The sequence below is a fragment of the Pteropus medius genome, unplaced genomic scaffold (genome assembly GCF_902729225.1).
Source record: "Pteropus medius unplaced genomic scaffold, Ma_sr-lr_union100, whole genome shotgun sequence".
In the NCBI taxonomy this organism is placed as follows: domain Eukaryota; kingdom Metazoa; phylum Chordata; class Mammalia; order Chiroptera; family Pteropodidae; genus Pteropus; species Pteropus medius.
Window position 1 is genome coordinate 103,389 of NW_024355526.1, and position 17,290 is coordinate 120,678.

The 17,290-nt window shown below is 61.3% G+C and overlaps 1 protein-coding gene across 1 annotated transcript in view; it reads right to left on the bottom strand.

Moving 5' to 3' along the window:
- Nucleotides 1-17,290, bottom strand: part of STKLD1 (serine/threonine kinase like domain containing 1) — a 20,725-nt gene continuing 3,435 nt past the window's right edge. Inside the window, exons 4-20 of the mRNA XM_039858803.1 lie at nt 15,625-15,669; nt 14,323-14,397; nt 12,917-13,018; nt 11,118-11,188; nt 10,340-10,455; nt 9,144-9,262; nt 7,940-8,103; nt 7,207-7,337; nt 6,068-6,148; nt 4,410-4,526; nt 3,913-4,073; nt 3,214-3,328; nt 2,486-2,617; nt 2,269-2,397; nt 906-1,046; nt 561-640; nt 1-284 (exon numbers count right to left, since the gene is read on the bottom strand). Coding sequence (XP_039714737.1) covers nt 195-284; nt 561-640; nt 906-1,046; nt 2,269-2,397; nt 2,486-2,617; nt 3,214-3,328; nt 3,913-4,073; nt 4,410-4,526; nt 6,068-6,148; nt 7,207-7,337; nt 7,940-8,103; nt 9,144-9,262; nt 10,340-10,455; nt 11,118-11,188; nt 12,917-13,018; nt 14,323-14,397; nt 15,625-15,669 — 1,869 coding nt within the window. The 3' untranslated portion in view covers nt 1-194. The remainder of the gene's footprint in view (nt 285-560; nt 641-905; nt 1,047-2,268; nt 2,398-2,485; nt 2,618-3,213; nt 3,329-3,912; nt 4,074-4,409; nt 4,527-6,067; nt 6,149-7,206; nt 7,338-7,939; nt 8,104-9,143; nt 9,263-10,339; nt 10,456-11,117; nt 11,189-12,916; nt 13,019-14,322; nt 14,398-15,624; nt 15,670-17,290) is intronic.

Below are 17,290 nucleotides of genomic sequence, written 5' to 3' on the forward strand. Positions count from 1 at the left end.
CCCCCAGGAATTGGCCTTGGGGCTCTGTCGTCATGAAGAGTGAAATGCGCACACTGGTCCCAGGCGACAGTCCTTCCTGAACCCACGCCCAGCCCTGAGGAGGATGCCCTGTCACTGGGCAGTTCTGTGAGGTGCACTGCAGGACAGGAAGGGCTGGGGAGAGGGCTGGATGGGAGGTTTGGGGGTCTGCCTCCTCAGGGCAGAGCCGACTGTCCCCTCGCAGAGCTGGGTGGCATGGCCTCCTGCAGCCTCAGGATCACCCTCTCTGCGTAAGAGACCAGCTCCTGGAAGGAGACACGTAGGCCGCCGTGTCCACGGGCAGGCTCGGAGTCCATGACCAGTTACTTTTACAACAACCCGCTCTTCTTTGAAGAGGTCTGACGGCCCTTCCCCCTTAGGATTTAGACACGGCGGCGTAGACTGGAAGAGTCACGAAGCCACGCACAGCACTCCGGGGTGCTCTGCACACGCCCTGCTCCGGTACCCTGGGCTCACTGCCACCTGGGTCTGGCCACAGGTGTCTGTGAGATCCGGGGTGCGGGGCCCTGGCCGGCACTCACCAGGCTGGAGGTGAAGCGCTCCCTGATCTCCTGGACCAGGGGCTGGATGTTGTTGGACAGCAGCTCGGACAGGATGTCTTCTGTGGGCAGAACAGAGGGTCCTGAGGAGCCCCAAGCCCCGCCAGGCTGATGCTTCTGCAGCCCCCGGCTCGGTGTGTCTGGAGGCCAGCAGGCCGGGGCTGGGACCCGTCCCCTCGGTGCCCAGGGGGTCAGGAGCCGGGTGCAGAGTGGGCACTCGCGTCACGAACAGGACATTCAGAGGGCTTCCTTCCCTTCTGCCGTTCAGAGCTGGGAGCAGGGCGCCTCTGAGGCTGGCTCCGGGAGGGGGCGGGGAGGGGTTCTCACGGTAGGAGGCCAGGTGGGCCAGCAGCAGGCACAGGTTCTCCACCACGCCCGGGTTGTCCCGGTGTAGCTGGTACGTCTCCTTGACAAGGGTGAGGCCGCTGCTGTCCTTCTGCGGTACCACCACCTGCAGCGCGGCCAGCTCTGGGGACGCGGGGGAAGGGAGACAGTCCGTTTCCTGCAGCTGTCCGCGCCCCGGTGTCTTCTGGGAAATGGGGTGACGGACCGAGTTCTTGAGGTTATCGAGAGTGCAAAGTGTTTGGGACAGCAAGGGAGGTGCCATGGGCTCCTGCAGCCTGGGGACCTCTGACCTCGCCGCGGTCCCCACTCTAAAGCTAACGAGAGCATCCACTGACGTTTCCCCTCCACCCAGGCAGCAAAGGCTCCCGCGGGGGCCGGGTCTCAGCCAGTGGGCGAGGGGAGGCGCTGGGGGTGTTCCGAGGTACCCCCGCATCAGGGGTCAGGCCCTGCTCGACTGTGGGGGGGTCTGCATAAGCAGTGCCCCATGATGCCCAGCGACTACTCATAGTATCCTGGAGCCTGGGGAGACCAACACTCAGGCGAGGTGACGAGTCACACAGCACATGGCAAAGCTGCACTTCTCACCCAGACTCCGGCTCTGGGGTGCTGTTCAGTGGGTTCTGGTGGCCCCAACTCACTCCTCATGAGCTGAGCCGAGCAGAGCTGAGCCACATCCCTTCCGCCCTCCTGTCCTCCCCCGCTGTCCCACAATGACTGGCAGCTCACCTCTGACACAGACCTGTTGTCAGCAGGACCTTGGACAGGGTGGGGCAGCCCCGGAGCCCAGGGTATCTGTCTGAGAAGGAGACCCTGGTGCCCCTTTGGAGCCTCCCTCCCAGGTGTGGAGAAGGGCCCCGCTCCCTTCAGGCTGTGGAGCAGACAGGCCTGGCTTTGCGACCTGACCTCAGGGGACTGAACCACCCCACACACCAGCTGCCGACTCTGGCCAGTCCCCAGGCCCCGAGTGGCTGTAAAGGGTTATTGTGCTGTGAATCGGGCATGGGGCCTGGCACAGGACACACGTAACAGCAGGGTTTGTGATGTGGGTGGGACTTTGGAGACAGACCTGTCTCCTGGGCTGTCTTAATAAGCTATACCTGAAAGAGAGCCTGTGAGGACCTGACGTGTGTTTATGGTCAGAGCAAGACAATCACAATGTAGCTTTAAGGAAAAAAGTACATGAAAAGTCTCCATGGCAACTTCTGGATGACGGGACTATAGATCGCTCTGCTTTTCCTGTTTTGAACTTGTGCTTCTGTGTTCGGTTTGTGGGCAGCTGGCAGACATCACTTGCTGAGTCTTCCCCCTCCCTCCCAGCAGCAGCCCGATCCTTCCCCAGCCTCACCGGACACCTTCACGAGGCTGGCCAGCCCCCGGTAGGCGTTGTTCACCAGCAGGACGCGGTCCTGGCCCAGCCGCATGCTTCGCAGAAACAGCACCACCACCTCTTCAAACAGGTGCTCCTTTATGCAGCCTGCGGCGGGGCCAGGCCACCTCGTCACCTCGTCACCGAGGGAACCAGGGCCCGCCCCTCCCAGCTCCTGCAGACCCCGGCTGCTCACCGAGCAATGACAGCAGCCAGAGGACCGCACAGCCCGCTTCGGCCATCTCCACATCTGTGGGGTAGGTGGCCAGCAGCTTGGCAACGAGGACGGGGGCCTTCTCCAAGGGGGCACTCACGATGATAGCCGAGACTAGGACAGGACGGAGGAGGCCCTAGTGCCTGCTGCACGCACGGCCCCCAACTCTGCCTCCCGCCAAGGACAGCAGCAGAGCAGAAGCTATGGGGAGGGGGCAGGTGTCCTCGAGTGAGACGATGACGGAGGGCTAGGGGGGCTTTCCAGCCCGCCAGCGAGATGGGGCGCGTTCCCTGTGCCCCAAGGGGAGGCCTGGGGGATCCTGAACTTTAGGCAGGACTCTCGGGGTTCTAGGGCTCCCCATGGCTGGGAGCCCTCTTTTTCTAGGGCAAAACTACCACCCAGGTGCCATAAGGCCAAGATGGGGTCTGGGGGACCCGGCACAGCCTGGGGCCCCTGGGATAGGGTGCCAGTGCCATGGGTGACTTCTGAAAGCAGGAGCTGCCTGGGAAACCCCAGGGTGTGGGGGCTGGAAGCCTCCCTGGGCGGGCGCCATCTGCAAGGGGCCCAGCCCCCCAGGACCGTGCCCGCTCTCCATCCTCTCCCCCTCCTGTCTCGTCCTCGGCTTCGGGGCTCTCAGAGGTGCCTTTCGTGGATGACAGTTTGTCCTGAAGCCCTTGCAGGACAGGATGAGGTGGAGGGGCTCCTCTCACCGTCCACCAGCAAGACCCAGAGCAGGCTCAGGCCGCTGATGCAGACGTCCCTGTTCTCGGAGAAGGTGTCCAGATGTGCCAGGATGTGCTCGAACAGCCCAGCCTTCTGCAGCTCCTCTGCAGTGGGTCCTGCCGGGCGGGCCCTGGAATTAGGGCCGTGGAGAGCCCCTCCTCCAGAAAGCGCTCCCTGAGCACCTCCCGCTGTGTCCTCAGGCACTGCAGTCCCGTACCTGTCACGTGACCGGGCCCCTACGGTCTCATGCCCAGCGTGGGACCCAGAAACAAGTGGTCCATCGCCTGGCCCACCATCCCAGCATCTCCCATCCCATGACTGGGCAGGGCCCAGGCTCTGCAGCTGTCCTTCCAGGGGCCTGGCCCTGCCCCCTGGGGCCGCACAGCGGGCCCGAGCCTCTTGAGGTGGACTGTAAGGGTCTATAAGGCCGTGGGCACTGCCCCTCTCCTCCACGCTGTCCCTGACCCGGCCGCCCCTGCCAGCCCCACTGGTCGCCTGGGAGGCCCAGGTACTCCAGGAAATGGAGGTGAGCGGGGCGGCAGGGGCGACGAGGGCTGGACGTGAAGCGGACATCGGCGTGCAGCCGCGCGGTGGCCCCTGGCACGGCGCACGTTTGCAGAGGCGTGCGAAGCAGGAGCGAGGGCGAGCGTGTGCAACGGGCCGACCGAAGGCAGCACCCGCCTCGCCGGGCCGGGGGCAGACCCACCCTGGCTGCAGATCATGGACAGCAGAGTGTAGCCCATGGCCAGGAGCTGCTGGGCCTTGGGGTGGCTCCGCATGATGCTCAGCAGGGCCAGGGTGACGGAGCTGTCGCTGGGTAACTCAGCGGCCGGGTCTTTTGCCAGTGCTGCTCGGGCCAGAGGAGAAGCTTGGGGTTAACTCCCAAAGCTGGGGACCGGGGGTGGGGGGTGGGCGGGAGACGGCATGTGGTGTGCTCCCTCCCCGGGGGGGGGGCTGCACCCCCACTTCGCGTGAAGGAAACCGAGGTCGGCCTCGTTCCCTCAGCTCGCAGCAGGTCTCCATAAGCGCTTGCTGCATGGACGACCGAAGGCCCCAAGGGTGGGGGACCGGCCCCCAGCCCACACAGCTGCTGAGGGGCACCGCGCAGCCAGTGCCGGTTTCTGAGACCCTCCCAGGCCTGCGCCAGGGTAAACACCGAGCACGCACCGGGCGCAGCGCCCACCTTGGCCAAGGACGCGTAGCAGCAGGGAGCAGCCGCGCAGCTGGACGTCCAGGTTCCTCTCGTGCTGCTTCATGATGGCGATCAACTCGTCCACCAGCTCCATCGGCCACGGGATACCTGGCAGGGCAGGTGGCAAGGTGTGACTTGGTGTAGGAGCAAAGTAGGAGGGGGCATGGACCAGGCTGGGGCCAGGCGTTGCCGGAGTCTGCAGGGAATGACACACGAGCCCGGGTTGGACAAGCAGATCGTGGAGAAACGTGGCCAGTTGCCGTGCTGGCTGAGGGCTTGCCGTGTGCCTGCCGTAGGCCTCTCGTCCTCATCCCAGCAGCCCCGCGAGTCGCCCCCCCTGGGATGCTCATTATGCAGATGACAGAGCAGGCTCACTGGCTTCGAACCCAGGCGGCCGGCTTGGGCCATGGGCCATGCCTGCCGTGAGAGTGGACATCCGTGGCCGCCGCGGCCCCTCTGCCGGGGCCTGTGCCTGCACTGGGGAGGGGGCAAGAGGCAGTGGCGGCCAGCTGGGCCTCCGTCCCGGCCGTGGCCCTGCTCTACTGCCGCACCCCCTCTCCTGGCCTCTCTCCTCACCGGAGGAGTACGGGTAGCAGGTCCTCCATCTCAGGCTTGTGAGAATGACCAGGACAAAGGTGCCGGCACCCAAGAAGCCAAGCCACGGCCAGTCCGTCTCCAAACCTATCGGAGGCAGGTGTGGCTCTGGGGTGGCAGGAAAGGCCAGCTTGGGAAGGGGCTCAGTAGCCTCCCTCAGCTTCTCCAGAAAGCCCACATCTCCCTTCCCATGCACCTGTCCGCACCTCCAGAGGGGGCCGAGAGGAAGGAGAGAGGGAGGGAAAGCTGCATGGCCAATATGGGGGTTCTGCTGCCGTGTTGGGGGGCCAGGCTGGGGCCTCTGTAAGCTCTGGTGACCCAGACACTGGGACAGATCTTCTGTGGAAGGATGGATGGTGGACAGTGGGATGGATGGACGTATATAGACGGATGGACGGTGGGTGGATGGATGGACGGATGGATGGATGGATGATGGAGGCGGATGGATGGATGAGTAAGTGAATGTCATGTTCAGGCTGTTGAGACAAAGGGTGAGTGGAGACATTTTATGAAACCATGTTTTCGCAAAATTAAAACAATGACTAATACTCATTGATGGCAAACGCTGGGGAGAGAGGTGCTCACGTGAATTCTTGAAGGTAAGTCGGTGCTTCTACGGAGGGCGATCTGCAGCATCTATGACGTCTTCCCACCCTGACATGTAGGAACTTATCCTACAGAAAGTCACACAAGCGTGCACACACCCAGAGTGCTCAGTCTAGTACTGTTTGTGACACCAGGAAGTTATCACACTCACATACCGTGAATAGGGGGGTGGAAGAGATAGGGTGTCTTCAGCATCCATTAAAATCGGTGAAGGGAGGCCACGAGAAATGGTGTGGATCCCAAGCCACCCCCCTTCTCGGCTCGGTACAAGCGACATGGAGAGTGTTGCAGGCTGCCTGTTCCACGCAAGTCGTGAAGATGTGGACCCCCCCGCCCCCCCGTGGGACTATGAAGTGGCCTCAGGTGTGAGAGACGCACTGGAGGGCTCGCAGTGAGGGGCCAGGGTCTGCCCAGAGGAGCTGGGGGCAGCGAGTGGACTGGGTCTCTACCTAGCTGGTCATCGGGCATATCCAGGAGCCTGTTCATGGCCTTGAGCTGGACTTCGGGCCGGCTGGAGCTCTGCATGACCTCTGCAGGAAGAGAGCGTGGAGAGGCTCCTGCCCAAGCGTCCACCTGACCTCATGGGCTCAGGGCCCCCTCCGAGGGCCGGGGCACCTGGGGCCCGTTTGTGGGCACCACCTCACGAACCCACGTGCTCGGGTGGAGGTGGTGCCCTGCCACCCCCACTTTCCAGGCCAAGCAACCTGCCCAGGGGCAAACCCGGGTCTGTCTTGGGGCACTGCCTCCCTCTGGCGGGGCGTGGCCAGAGCCCCGCTCCTGACTCCGCCCCCCCACCCCGGCTCTGCACGGCTCCTGCCGCGCTCAGCAGGTCCCTCTATCCCTGAGTCACGACAAACCACCCCCGGAAACGAGCTGCAGCGTCGGGGTGCACGCTGCAGACCCCGCATCCTACGGTAACCCTTCTGCCTGGGCACCACGAGAGTACCTCACGGCAGCCCGTGGGGTGGGTCCTGTTGTGACACCAACTTTCCGTGAGGAGCCTGAGGCTCAGAGAGGGTGCCCCACTTGAGGCCGCCCAGCTAATGGGTGACGGGCTCCGCCTGGACCCAGTCGTCTGCCTCCAGAGCCCGTGACCATGAGACACGGGGGCACTGAGGAGCCGGGGCCTTGGGAATGCCCCTTCCCCAGAAACGGGGCAGAGGGAGCGAGAGCACGGGGCTGGGGGCGCGGAGCTTCCCAGGAACGTGAAATGGCCTCTGGACCCTGGGCATAGCTATCGGGGGCCGGTCACCGTGCCCCAGCCGGGGGCACGCGGCAGAGACTGGCGCATGCGCCTCGGGTGCCACGTGCTGAGCAGGTGACGGGCAGCGCCCTTGACTGAGGCCTGTGTGTCCAAGTTCAGGGATCTCTGCGGGGACGCGCCTGCCGTCCTGGGGTCACCGCCACACCCGTGCCAGTGCCCAGCACCGTTCTGGGCACGTGACCACACAGGAAGTGCTGTGAGCTGGCCAAGTCACCCGGCCATCGAGCCGCGGTGCCCGGATGTGGAAGCGCACCCAGGGAGTTCGGGGGACGCGGCGGGGAGGGCGCAGGCTCCGCCCCTCCCCCTCGGGGCCCCCGAGATCACCTAGAATGGTGGGCAAGCCGCCCGCCAGCAGCACGTCGGAGACGAAGGCGGGCACCTCCTGGCGGTGCAGCGTCAGGGTGGAGCTCAAGGACCTGAGGCTGCTGCTCGAGAAGACGATGCGGATCACGTCCCTGGAGAGAACGCAGGGCCGCTGGGCTCCCCCGCCTGGCCCCGGGCCCGGCTGTGGGGCTGGGGGCAGCCGCCCGCCCCCACCTTCCCTCGGGGACCCCACTGGGCAGCCCCTCTCGCCACGTGGCAGGTGCGTCCAGCTGGCGCCCCAGCACTCCCACCTCTAGGGACCTGAAGGGGGACAGTGCTGAGCCTGGCGCTTCCGCCCATGAGGACCCCTTCCTCCATGAAAAGACATAAAAATCAGGCTTTGCAACTGTGTTGCTATAAAGGCCAAAATGACCCAGGCTGGATGGAGTCATTGTTACAGATTTTTTTTCTCCTGATTTTAAAATAAATTAGAATTAGCACATTCCTGGATGCTCCAGGCTGTGCCTCCCATGCCTGATGGACAAGCCGGCCGTGTTGGCGCCCGGGCTCCATGCACCGGAGACGCTCGTGGGGGCAGCCGGGCCTGGAAAGGCCCGCGATCGGGGCCGAGTCGGGGTGGGCGTGATGGCGGAGCACTCTGTGGCCTGGGAACGCCAAGCGGCCACACGGACATGGAGGCGGACAAACGTGCAAGATGCACTGCAAGGCTCCCCGCAGCCAGGACCCGGCTCACCCGACTGCTATGCGCTCCGAGGGCTCAGGCTGGAGCATCTGGGGCAGAAGGGCACTGAACGTCTTCGCCTGTGGGATCCGCCGCCCCTCCATGGTGCTCAGGACACTCCTCAGGCCGCCCGGGAGACTCCGGATGGACTTGCGCAGCAGCATGGCCTCCGAGGCCTGGGGGAAGATGGGGCGCGGGCAGCTGCTTGCGTTCCCTCAACTAGAGGAAAACTGGGCCCCAGCCCCGGGCGGAGAGCTGTGCCAGGCTCCAGGGGGTGCCGTGAGGGGAGCCGGGTGAGAAGGCGTGGCCATCACGAGGCCACCTGAGCCTCACGGCCCTTCTATGCCTACGGGCGGCTCGCCAGTCGGAGGGAGTTGGGGACCCTCCTCCTACTGCTGGTCATGTCACGCAGGCTCTGGGCCTCATCCCAGATCCAGCCCCAGCTGGCAAGAGTCTGGGGCATCCGGGAGAGAGTGGGGAGTGTTGGGGCTCGCCTGTTCTTTCTGGGGACCTCGGTGCTTGCACGCGGGCCTGGGGGACAGTGGCCTGGCCGGCTCACTTCTCCCTGCTCTCTTCTCTGCATGTCGGGGCTCTGAAGCCACAAAGCTCAACCTCCCAGCCTCCCGCAGCCAGGGGACCAGGGGCCACGTGGCCCTTAGCTCTGCCCCTCTCCTCGGGGCCTGCAGGTGGTGGTCCAGGTTCCAGGCCATGCTAAGGAATCCCCGCCACACCAGCCTGGGCCCCTGGGGGACAAGCAGTGCTGTGTGTTCAGGCCCACGGAAGTCCGCTGTCCATTGCTTGCAGCTAAATGCATCCTTGACGCAAATGGGCAGAGTGTGGCCCAAATCCCACCCTGGGTGGCCGAATGATCAAGTCGGGTCTCCTCATCCACAAGGGGCAGTGAGGACACCGGAGGCTGCTGTTAGGGCCAGATGCACCGGCAGGATTGAGCATCCCCACCACGGTCCCCACCACAAGGCCAGGGCCCTGGCCCTGCGGGCAAGGTCCTGAGGGGGCGGGGGCGCGGGTCCTCCAGTAGCTGGGGCTGGGGGCCTCTGCACAGCTCCGCCCATCTGTGGAGGCACAGGGCAAGCACGAGGTAGAGGGCAATGGGAAGAGTGTGCCCTCTGGGGTGAGGGGCACAGAGCCGGCTCCCTGGGGACATGGGGCGTGGAGTCAGGGTGCTGCAGGGAGGGGCAGGTGGAAGGCAGCTCACATCCAGGAAGGAGCAGCTGACCATGTCGAGAATGATGCAGCCCAGGGACCAGATGTCAGCTTTCTTGCTGAAGGAGAAGTTGAGGGCCTCGGGGGCCATCCAGGACTTCTGAACGGGGTCTGTTGGCAGGAGAAGGCGGGGTTGCATGAGTCCTGTGCTCCCTGGGGAAGCAAGCGGCTTGAAACATGAGCCCTTCATCACGCTGCTTGGGGGAGATAGGGTCGGGCTACCTATGTGGGGACAGGAAGCCCCTGGTCAATGAGTCCCTGGCCCTTGGTCTTCGGCCACTGAGGCTGCCCATCTAGGCAGATGCCCGCGAGGCTGGCCCACGTGCACATGTGTCTGTGCTGACTGTGGCTGCAGTAGTCGGGAGACGTGTGTGCCAGGAAGGCTGAATCTGCCTCCTCCTTAAACACGGCGCCCTTCTGAACATCAGGACCTCGAGGCAAAGTTGTGCCACCCTCGTTTCTAAACCTGAACCCCAGACAAGGAGCCGACAAAGCAGGGTCCTCGGTCCAGCTCTGTCCGTCTGTGGGAGGCCTCAGGCGGTGGCCCTCAAGACCTCCATTATACAGCAAAACAGCAAAGGAGTGGACTTTAAGGACCCCTGCCATCCACACGTCCAGTAGAGCTAACCACCCACCCGCCCCCACCCATTCCCCGTGCACCAGCCACAACTGGGGACTGGAGCTGCCCCCTCCGCTGGTACCTCCACCCCTGATAGCTGCTGCAGGCTAGAAGCCCAGCTCTCTCTACCTCATTGTCATTTCAAAGGACAGAGAACTCATATCCGCTCACCCCCCTCCCTCGCCCCTGCTCCTACCACCGCCTGAGGGGGCTGGGGTTCAAGGCTCAGTGAAGTAATTCAGGCCTGGTCAGTTCCCGGCACCCAAGAGCCTCCCGTCCCTGTGGGGCAGTTTCTTCCCCCGAGAGCTTTCTCCTCCCTTCACTGAGGTTAGCATTTTCTGGGTGTCCTTCAGACCCCGCATGCCGCCCCCGCCCCCCATGGTGGTCGTCATGCTTGGTTACAGTCCAGGCTAGGGGCCTCTTTGGACAGGCTTGCTGTTGCCTTCTTCCCGCCCTCTGGACTCTAGGAGCCTCCAGCATTGGGAAAACGGCCCCTCCCCCACTGCTCCCCAACCCCACCCACCCCCCTGCCGCCTGATGCCCCAGGTGGCCAGGGAGGACCCGGCCACCTTCTTCCGCACGGATGTTCCACTTGGCTTTGTGGGTCATCAGCACTTCTGAGCTCAGGTCTTGCAGCTTGCAGTGGTTGCTGCTGACCAGGGCGATGTTGGAGGGCTTGAGGTTCCTGAAACCAGGATGGGGGGCTCTGCTCCGGCCGCCCCTGGCCCCCGCCCTGCCTGGCAGCTCACACCCCCTCTCCTCAGTAAACGCCCCTTCGCGGCCCTCTTTAAACCTGCTGTTTCCTGTGAGCAGGATGGGACTTGCAGCTGTTCTAGTTTTAAACAAACTGAGGAGGAAACCACCCAGCTCTCCTGCACGTGGGAACAGGTGACATCCGCTGATGTTACCACCGAGTCCTGGGCACTTCCTTCCTTCCCAAGGTCCACGTAGCTTCTGCCCTCCTTGCGATAGGACGCTGATCCGATCTGAAGCCCTTCCCAGCCCCTCAGACCATGGATTCAGGAGCGTGAGGCAGGATTGCTGGCTGGCGCAGCCCACGCCCCCAGCTTCACCTCCTGTCCTGGGGATCTGGTATCTGCTTCCTGCCCTTGCACTTTACACGGACCGACCGGCCAGCTCACACCTCACGGCTGCGTGGGGAGGGTGAATCCCTGGAGGTCCCTTGCTGGGGGGCATTCTCAGTGAGCCTGGGAGGTCTTCTGGACAGGACCCCGCCCTCATCCTGGCTGTGCGGTCTGCACCTCCCTCCCTCGATCCTGCCCATGGGCAATGTCGCCCAAGGGGACGTGGTGCTTTCCTCCTGAAGCAGCCTGGCCCCCTGGTCACCTGTGGATGATGTCCAGCTGGTGCAGGTATTCCAGAGCGTCCAACACCTGGCCCAGCATGTTCTGCAGCCACTGGGGAGAGCGAGAAATGCGGACTAGAGCCCCCCGACCCCCGGGGGGGGCACAGCTGTTTGTAGAGGTCGTGACCACTCAAAGCGGCCACGGAGATCCTGGCACAGTCTCTGCATCTTGAGAGGGGCCTAAAGCTAGGCAAGAGCTCAGCGCCTCTGCAAGAAGCGTCTGCCTCAGGCTCCTCGACAGTGAAATCTTCCTGGTGTCCGAGGCCACACCTCCTGAGTACTGGAGACCGTGGCTGCCCTGGGGCTCTGGCCCCCAGCCCCACCCCTGTGGCCCTGCGGATGTCAGAGAGCGTGAGGTCTTCAGTGCCTACTTGGGGCTTGCCGCTTTATGCCATTAGAATAAATAAAGACCCGAGAGAGAACATTCTGGAAGCATTTTGTGTCAGCAACAAGATTCAGCCGGGTTTCCAGGCAGTGGTTTTCAAACTGTGTTCCGCGGAACCCTGGATGCCTCCCTGGGGCGTCAGAGAGGGACGAGGAGCAGGACCCCGAGCTGCCTCCCACTCCGCCTTCCACCAACCCCCGCCCCCGGCCCCCCGGTTAGAGCAGACCTGCTTTATTTCCTGGGTTTCTGAGAACATTTGTGCTTGAACGGGTCCCACCCCACACAGAAGGTTTGCAACCCCTCTGGGGCCTGCCTGCGAGGCCCAAGGCCCGCCGGGCGAAGGCCAGCCAAACAAAAGCAGCCACCGTCCCCTGGGGAGGGTCGCGGACCTAAAGGTGCAAGGAAGTGACAATCCCGCTCAGGAAACGCCGCTGCCACGGGCGCCAGAGGTGCCACCACGGGAGAAGCGGACCCGCCCACTGCGACACCATGAAGAGCTGCGCCCGTCAAAGCCCTGGCTAGGGAAGGGAGCTGGCGAGCCGCAGACGGGGGGCGGGGGGACACTGCGGGTGCTGGTGTCCAGGACGTGTAAAGAACCGGTACAGATCAGTAGGAGCAGACGGACACCCAGGGTTTAAGGGCGGAACCTGAGCAAAACAGGAGGGGAGCCCCGGACAGCCAGGGTTACTCGTGATCTGGTCGCTAGGATTAAAATGTCACTTTGCATTTAAAGAAAAAGGACGGACACACTCAAGTGTTGGCCAGTGGGACCGGAACAGCCCCGCGTGGCTGAGAGTGAAGCCGGGGCCATCGAGCCGGCTTGGGGACCGTTTGGAAAGTCTGCGGAAGCCACACACACCCCCGGGGGCTCCGCCGCCCGCCCACTCCACGCCCCAGCATTTCTCCAGGAAACATGAGCGTTTAGGTCCACCAAGAAGAAACGCGCCTAGCAATGCTTGTGGCCACCTCAGTCATCATGGCCCCAAACTGGAGGCCACCCGAACACTCAGCACTAGACGAGCTCCAAGGCTCGGGTGCGGCCACACGAGGCTGCAGAACCAGCCAGGGGAAGGGACAGTTTCCTGGCACGCTGACAGCGTGGGCGGCTCTCAAAGGCACCCGGACGAGCGTGAGACACGCGACACACACACACGCACGCCGTGCGAGCCCCGTGCGCTTCGGCGCCACGGTTCCTGACCCACTGGGAACGGGTGGCCTTCTGGGGACGTTCTTGCCCCGGGGACGCGGCGCGAGTGTGTGACTATGCGAACGTGCCGAGCTGTGACCCCAGCAACCGGCCCTCACTCTGCCCCTTCCCTGTCCCCACTGCGAGGTCCGTGACGTCCAGGTCCAGCTGGTCCCCTAGCTGGCCTGGTGTCCTAGAGCCTGTCTTACCTCAGAGTCGATGATGGTCTTTTTCTCTCTCTTCTTCTCAATGACCTTCTGGAAGCTTCCTGCGCTGTAGTCCATCACCAGGCAGAGGAACAGAGAGGAGATCTGCTGGGGACACGAGGCCCCTCAGCGGTGGGACGTCCTCCTGGCTTTTCCGTGTCTCCTTGAGAGCACTCGCGGGAACGAGCCCCCAACGGGCAGGTCCTGCTCACGCCTCCAGCCTCTTCCATCCTCTCCCGCCCGCCCCAGCTGCAGCCACACGGCGTCACCTGGACTTCCCAGAGGCTGCACGGGCCTCCTGGCCGCTGCGCGCGCAGACCCTGTGCCGGGCCCCGTGCCTCCACGCAGGTGGCCGCTCATCCTTCAGGGCTCGGCCCACGCCCCTGGCCTCCCTCTGAGGAGCTACGAAGGGGACCCTGGCAGACCAGGTCCGGGGTCTCAACCCCGCCTTCCCCACCACTGTGAAATGTCCTCCTGGCTTTTCCGTGTTTCCTTGAGAGCATTAGGGGGTGGTCAGAAAATATTTAGGGGTGCCTGCGGTGATGACCCCTCCCCAAGGCTTTCCACGGAGCCCAGCCAAAAGGGAGGGAACGTGTGTGAGGGGGACCCTCCGCTCCCGCTCAGACCCTTGGTTGCCAGCCCCCGGCGGGCACCAGTGTGGAGGTCCGGTTAGGGTCTGACACTCGGGCTCCCTTCGCTGCCAGCCCCCGCCGCTCGACACCCCCATCCTCGTGCAGTAATTTGAAAGCTTCTGGGTCCTTGTGAAGACAAGAAGTTGTACAGCCCATGGGATGAAGCACAGGGCTTGGGGGCTGTGAGGCCCGGATGGGCACCCGCTCAGCCATTACGAGCTGTGTGGCCTTGGCGAGCTCCTTAGCCACCCTGAGTCCCCAGGAGCTGAGGACAGTACTTCCCACCCTACGGATGTCCTGGGGCCTGAGGATGAACAGGCAGCTGGTTGGCAAACTCTGTGGGAGCCGCAAAAGCCTGGGGTGCAGAGGTCCCGGACACCTGGTGCCAGATGAGCGGGGAAAGCCAGGGGCCAGCTCCCCGATGTCAGCTCCGGCCAGGGAAGTCACACCACCCCCCAGAGGCCCGGACACACTGAGCCTTTGGTGCAGGACAAGCTCAGGAGCTGAATGCTCTGGGCACTGGGGCCACGCCTGTGGGCCTCCCTCCGCGTGCGCCACGCACCCGTGAGTTGTGAGTTCGGGGGAGGCTCCTGTTTCTCTCAGCCTGTCAGCCCCTCCCCCACTGAGCCCGAGGCGGGGCTCACAGGGGACGACACCCAGAGAGCCCCCGCTGCCACAGGAGGGCTTGCGATGGCATGTGGGGGTGCTCTGTGCTCGGTCCCCCGTTCCCGCAGCCGCCGAGCGCCGGCGGGCCCGCAGGGGTGGGCTCGGACCCACCTTGCCATTCCAGGTGATGAACAGCTCCCGGTAGAAGGCGATGTGGTCGTGCCGGAGCTTCAGCAGCGGCATCAGCTGCAGGCGCCAGAGCAGAAGAAAAGGATGTTTGGGAAGCGCCGTGTCCCAGCCAGCGCTGTCTCCCCCGTCCCGGCAGAGACGCGTCCCCAGCTCCGAGCGGGGCAGGGAGCAGGCGCGAGGAGAGCGTGCAGCCTGGGCAGAAGCCAGGCGCGGGTCCTGTGTCCAGCATGTGCTGGCGGTGCCGGACGGAGGACAAACCTCCACCGGCGCCTCCCGGCCTCATCCGAAAGCGCTGGTCATCTCACCGGGGTGTCGTGAGGACTGAGCGACAGGAAGCAGGCAGAGCGCCAGGGGTATAGGAAAGAGAGCCCAGGCAGGGCTGGCTGGAGAAGGCGGCGTGGCCAAAGGGAGCGGGGACGCTGATGTGCCCAGGCCCACCTGGCCTCCTGCCCCAGGGCCCCGCTCCCAGCGGAAAGCGCTTCGAGAAGAGACGCCACTGGGCAGCAGACATGGCGACCTTAGCGACCAAGAGCCAGAAGGAGGGCCGCTTGTGGGGAGCGGGCGCGGAAGCAGGTCGCCTAGGGGCGTGGGGAAGGGACCGCGAGAGGCCGGGAGGGCGTGGGGGCTACGGGTGGGCCACAGGTGGGCCTTCCTTCACTTTGTCAGACGTGCCCACCCCTGTGCGTCAGTCACACTGCTGGACTGAACAGCTGTTTGCTGGCAAGGGCCGAAAGCTGGCCATTCCGGAAAGAAGACAGACGAGTGGCCATTAGATAGGAGGGTAGGGTCTAGCTTCGTGTGAAATCCGAGAAAGCAAAGCACGCCGCTCGCTCGGAGCCTCTGCCTAGCAATCGAAGCGCATGCGGCTGCTGTGTCATTCACATCACGGAGGATGCCACTGTCACTCTGACTGGTAGATTTAAGGAATGTGAAACAGTTTACAAGTCTGTATTTTCTGAATTTTCTGCTGTAGTTAATACTTTTATAATTGAAGAAAAAAAGTATTTTAAAAGATAATTATCAGTAGATTAGCCTAGGAACCTATAATCTATATTTACACTTTATCTTCTCTGAGAACAGAAATCCTAAGTCGTCAGCATCCGGATTTAGAAATGAATGTTTGAGCACAGACTCCCGTGATGACCTGGGGGCGTCTGGCTGCAGAGCGCAGAGCGAGAGCGGGTTCTGGCCCTCCCCGCCTCCGCCCAGCTTCCACCAGGCACGCCGCAGGAGGCCACAGGACAGCGGCTGCGTGTTCTGCATCATGTCCCCACCCAGAGTTACCTCCTCCAGGGCCTCGTTGGCATTATGATCATCGATGCACTCCACCTGCAGGGGCACAAGAGCACTGGCTGAGTGTAGTAAGCCATCGCCACCATCATCACCATCAACACTGTCTCTACCACCATCTCCACCACCATGTCCATCATCACCGCCACCACGCAAATTCACCACACAAATTATGCCATATCACCCAGAGATATCACCACCACCATCAACATCACTACTCTTCTATCGCGCCACTCATCTTCACCACTCACATTCCATCATCACTGCCGTATGGAATACCCATCTTCACCACCGTTTATTTCACATCGATATTACCATTAAATAATTCATAATACCATTGCATCATGGCATTTCATTTTTCATCAAGGTTACTATAATACCATTAATATCATTTATTATCATTATTGTTAATATTTACTAAGATTCCCATTTCATTACTGCCAAGTATTAATTTATTTCGTTTTATCACTATCACTTCAATTTTCAATTTTTATCAATACCTAGTATATCATTATCATCGCAAGTTTATCAATAATTTTGACATTATCATGACAATAATAATTGCTGTTTCTTTGCCATAATTATTCTCTATCATCACGGTTTTATGGAATACTTTATTTTCTTTACCTACCAATATATTGCCTACATTTATCACTATCGTTTCATATCAATAATTAATCATCACTATCAATGATTACTACTCATTATTTACTATCATCGCTACCTAACATTTCAATACTCACTATCAATATTTACCTACTCACTATTTCAATACTGCTTACTAACACTTTCAATGGACAATTTATCATCATCATACTAATAACACTATATATCTTTCAGCTTCACTACTTATCAATATTATCACCTACTATTTAAAATATATACTATATTATCATAATACTACTTAATCATCACTCAATTTATTCTTTCTTTACTATATCATACTATCACTAGCCTGATTACTTACTATCACGCACTACATCTACATACACCAGCAGTGCTAGGCTCCTATCATTCATGTCCCACCACATGGCACCATAGGGGGCCTGGAGATGTTCCTAAGGCGGGATCCAAACATACTTTGAGCAACGAGAATATATTTGCTCGTGCTGCAAGGGTAAGTGTAGGGTAGCATAATATAAATTCCAAGCAATAATTAGGGGATCGTCTAAAAAACAGAAAAGCAAATAACATGTTGGCCCCAGAGCCGAACGGCTCTGCTCTGGTTGGCAAAGTCTCAACCTCAGCACTGCATTCCTCATCCAAATTGGGAAGATTGTCCCCATCATCACGTCTACTACCAGATCCTGACCCAGAACTTCCGGTCACAAGACTCACCAATGAACTCTTATAATCGGGGTGATTGCAGACAAAAGTGCAGTTAGTGAACTACTCCCAGAGCCATGTAAAGCCCCCAGATGCAGCAGTACAGGGAGTCTGCCTGTCGTCCCCTCCTCCTGTTCCAGGGGGCTCATGCTTAGGTTAATTCGGCTAGAGCATCCTGAGAGCCTTAAAAATGTCACATCTTTTGACCGAGAAATCCCACCCCTAGACGTTTATCCCAAGGAAACCATGGATCCTCAAAAAGATTAACTATGAGGTTGTTAGAGTCGTTTATACAGAGCGAAACATAGAGAACAAGCTGCGTGCTTGGAGCACG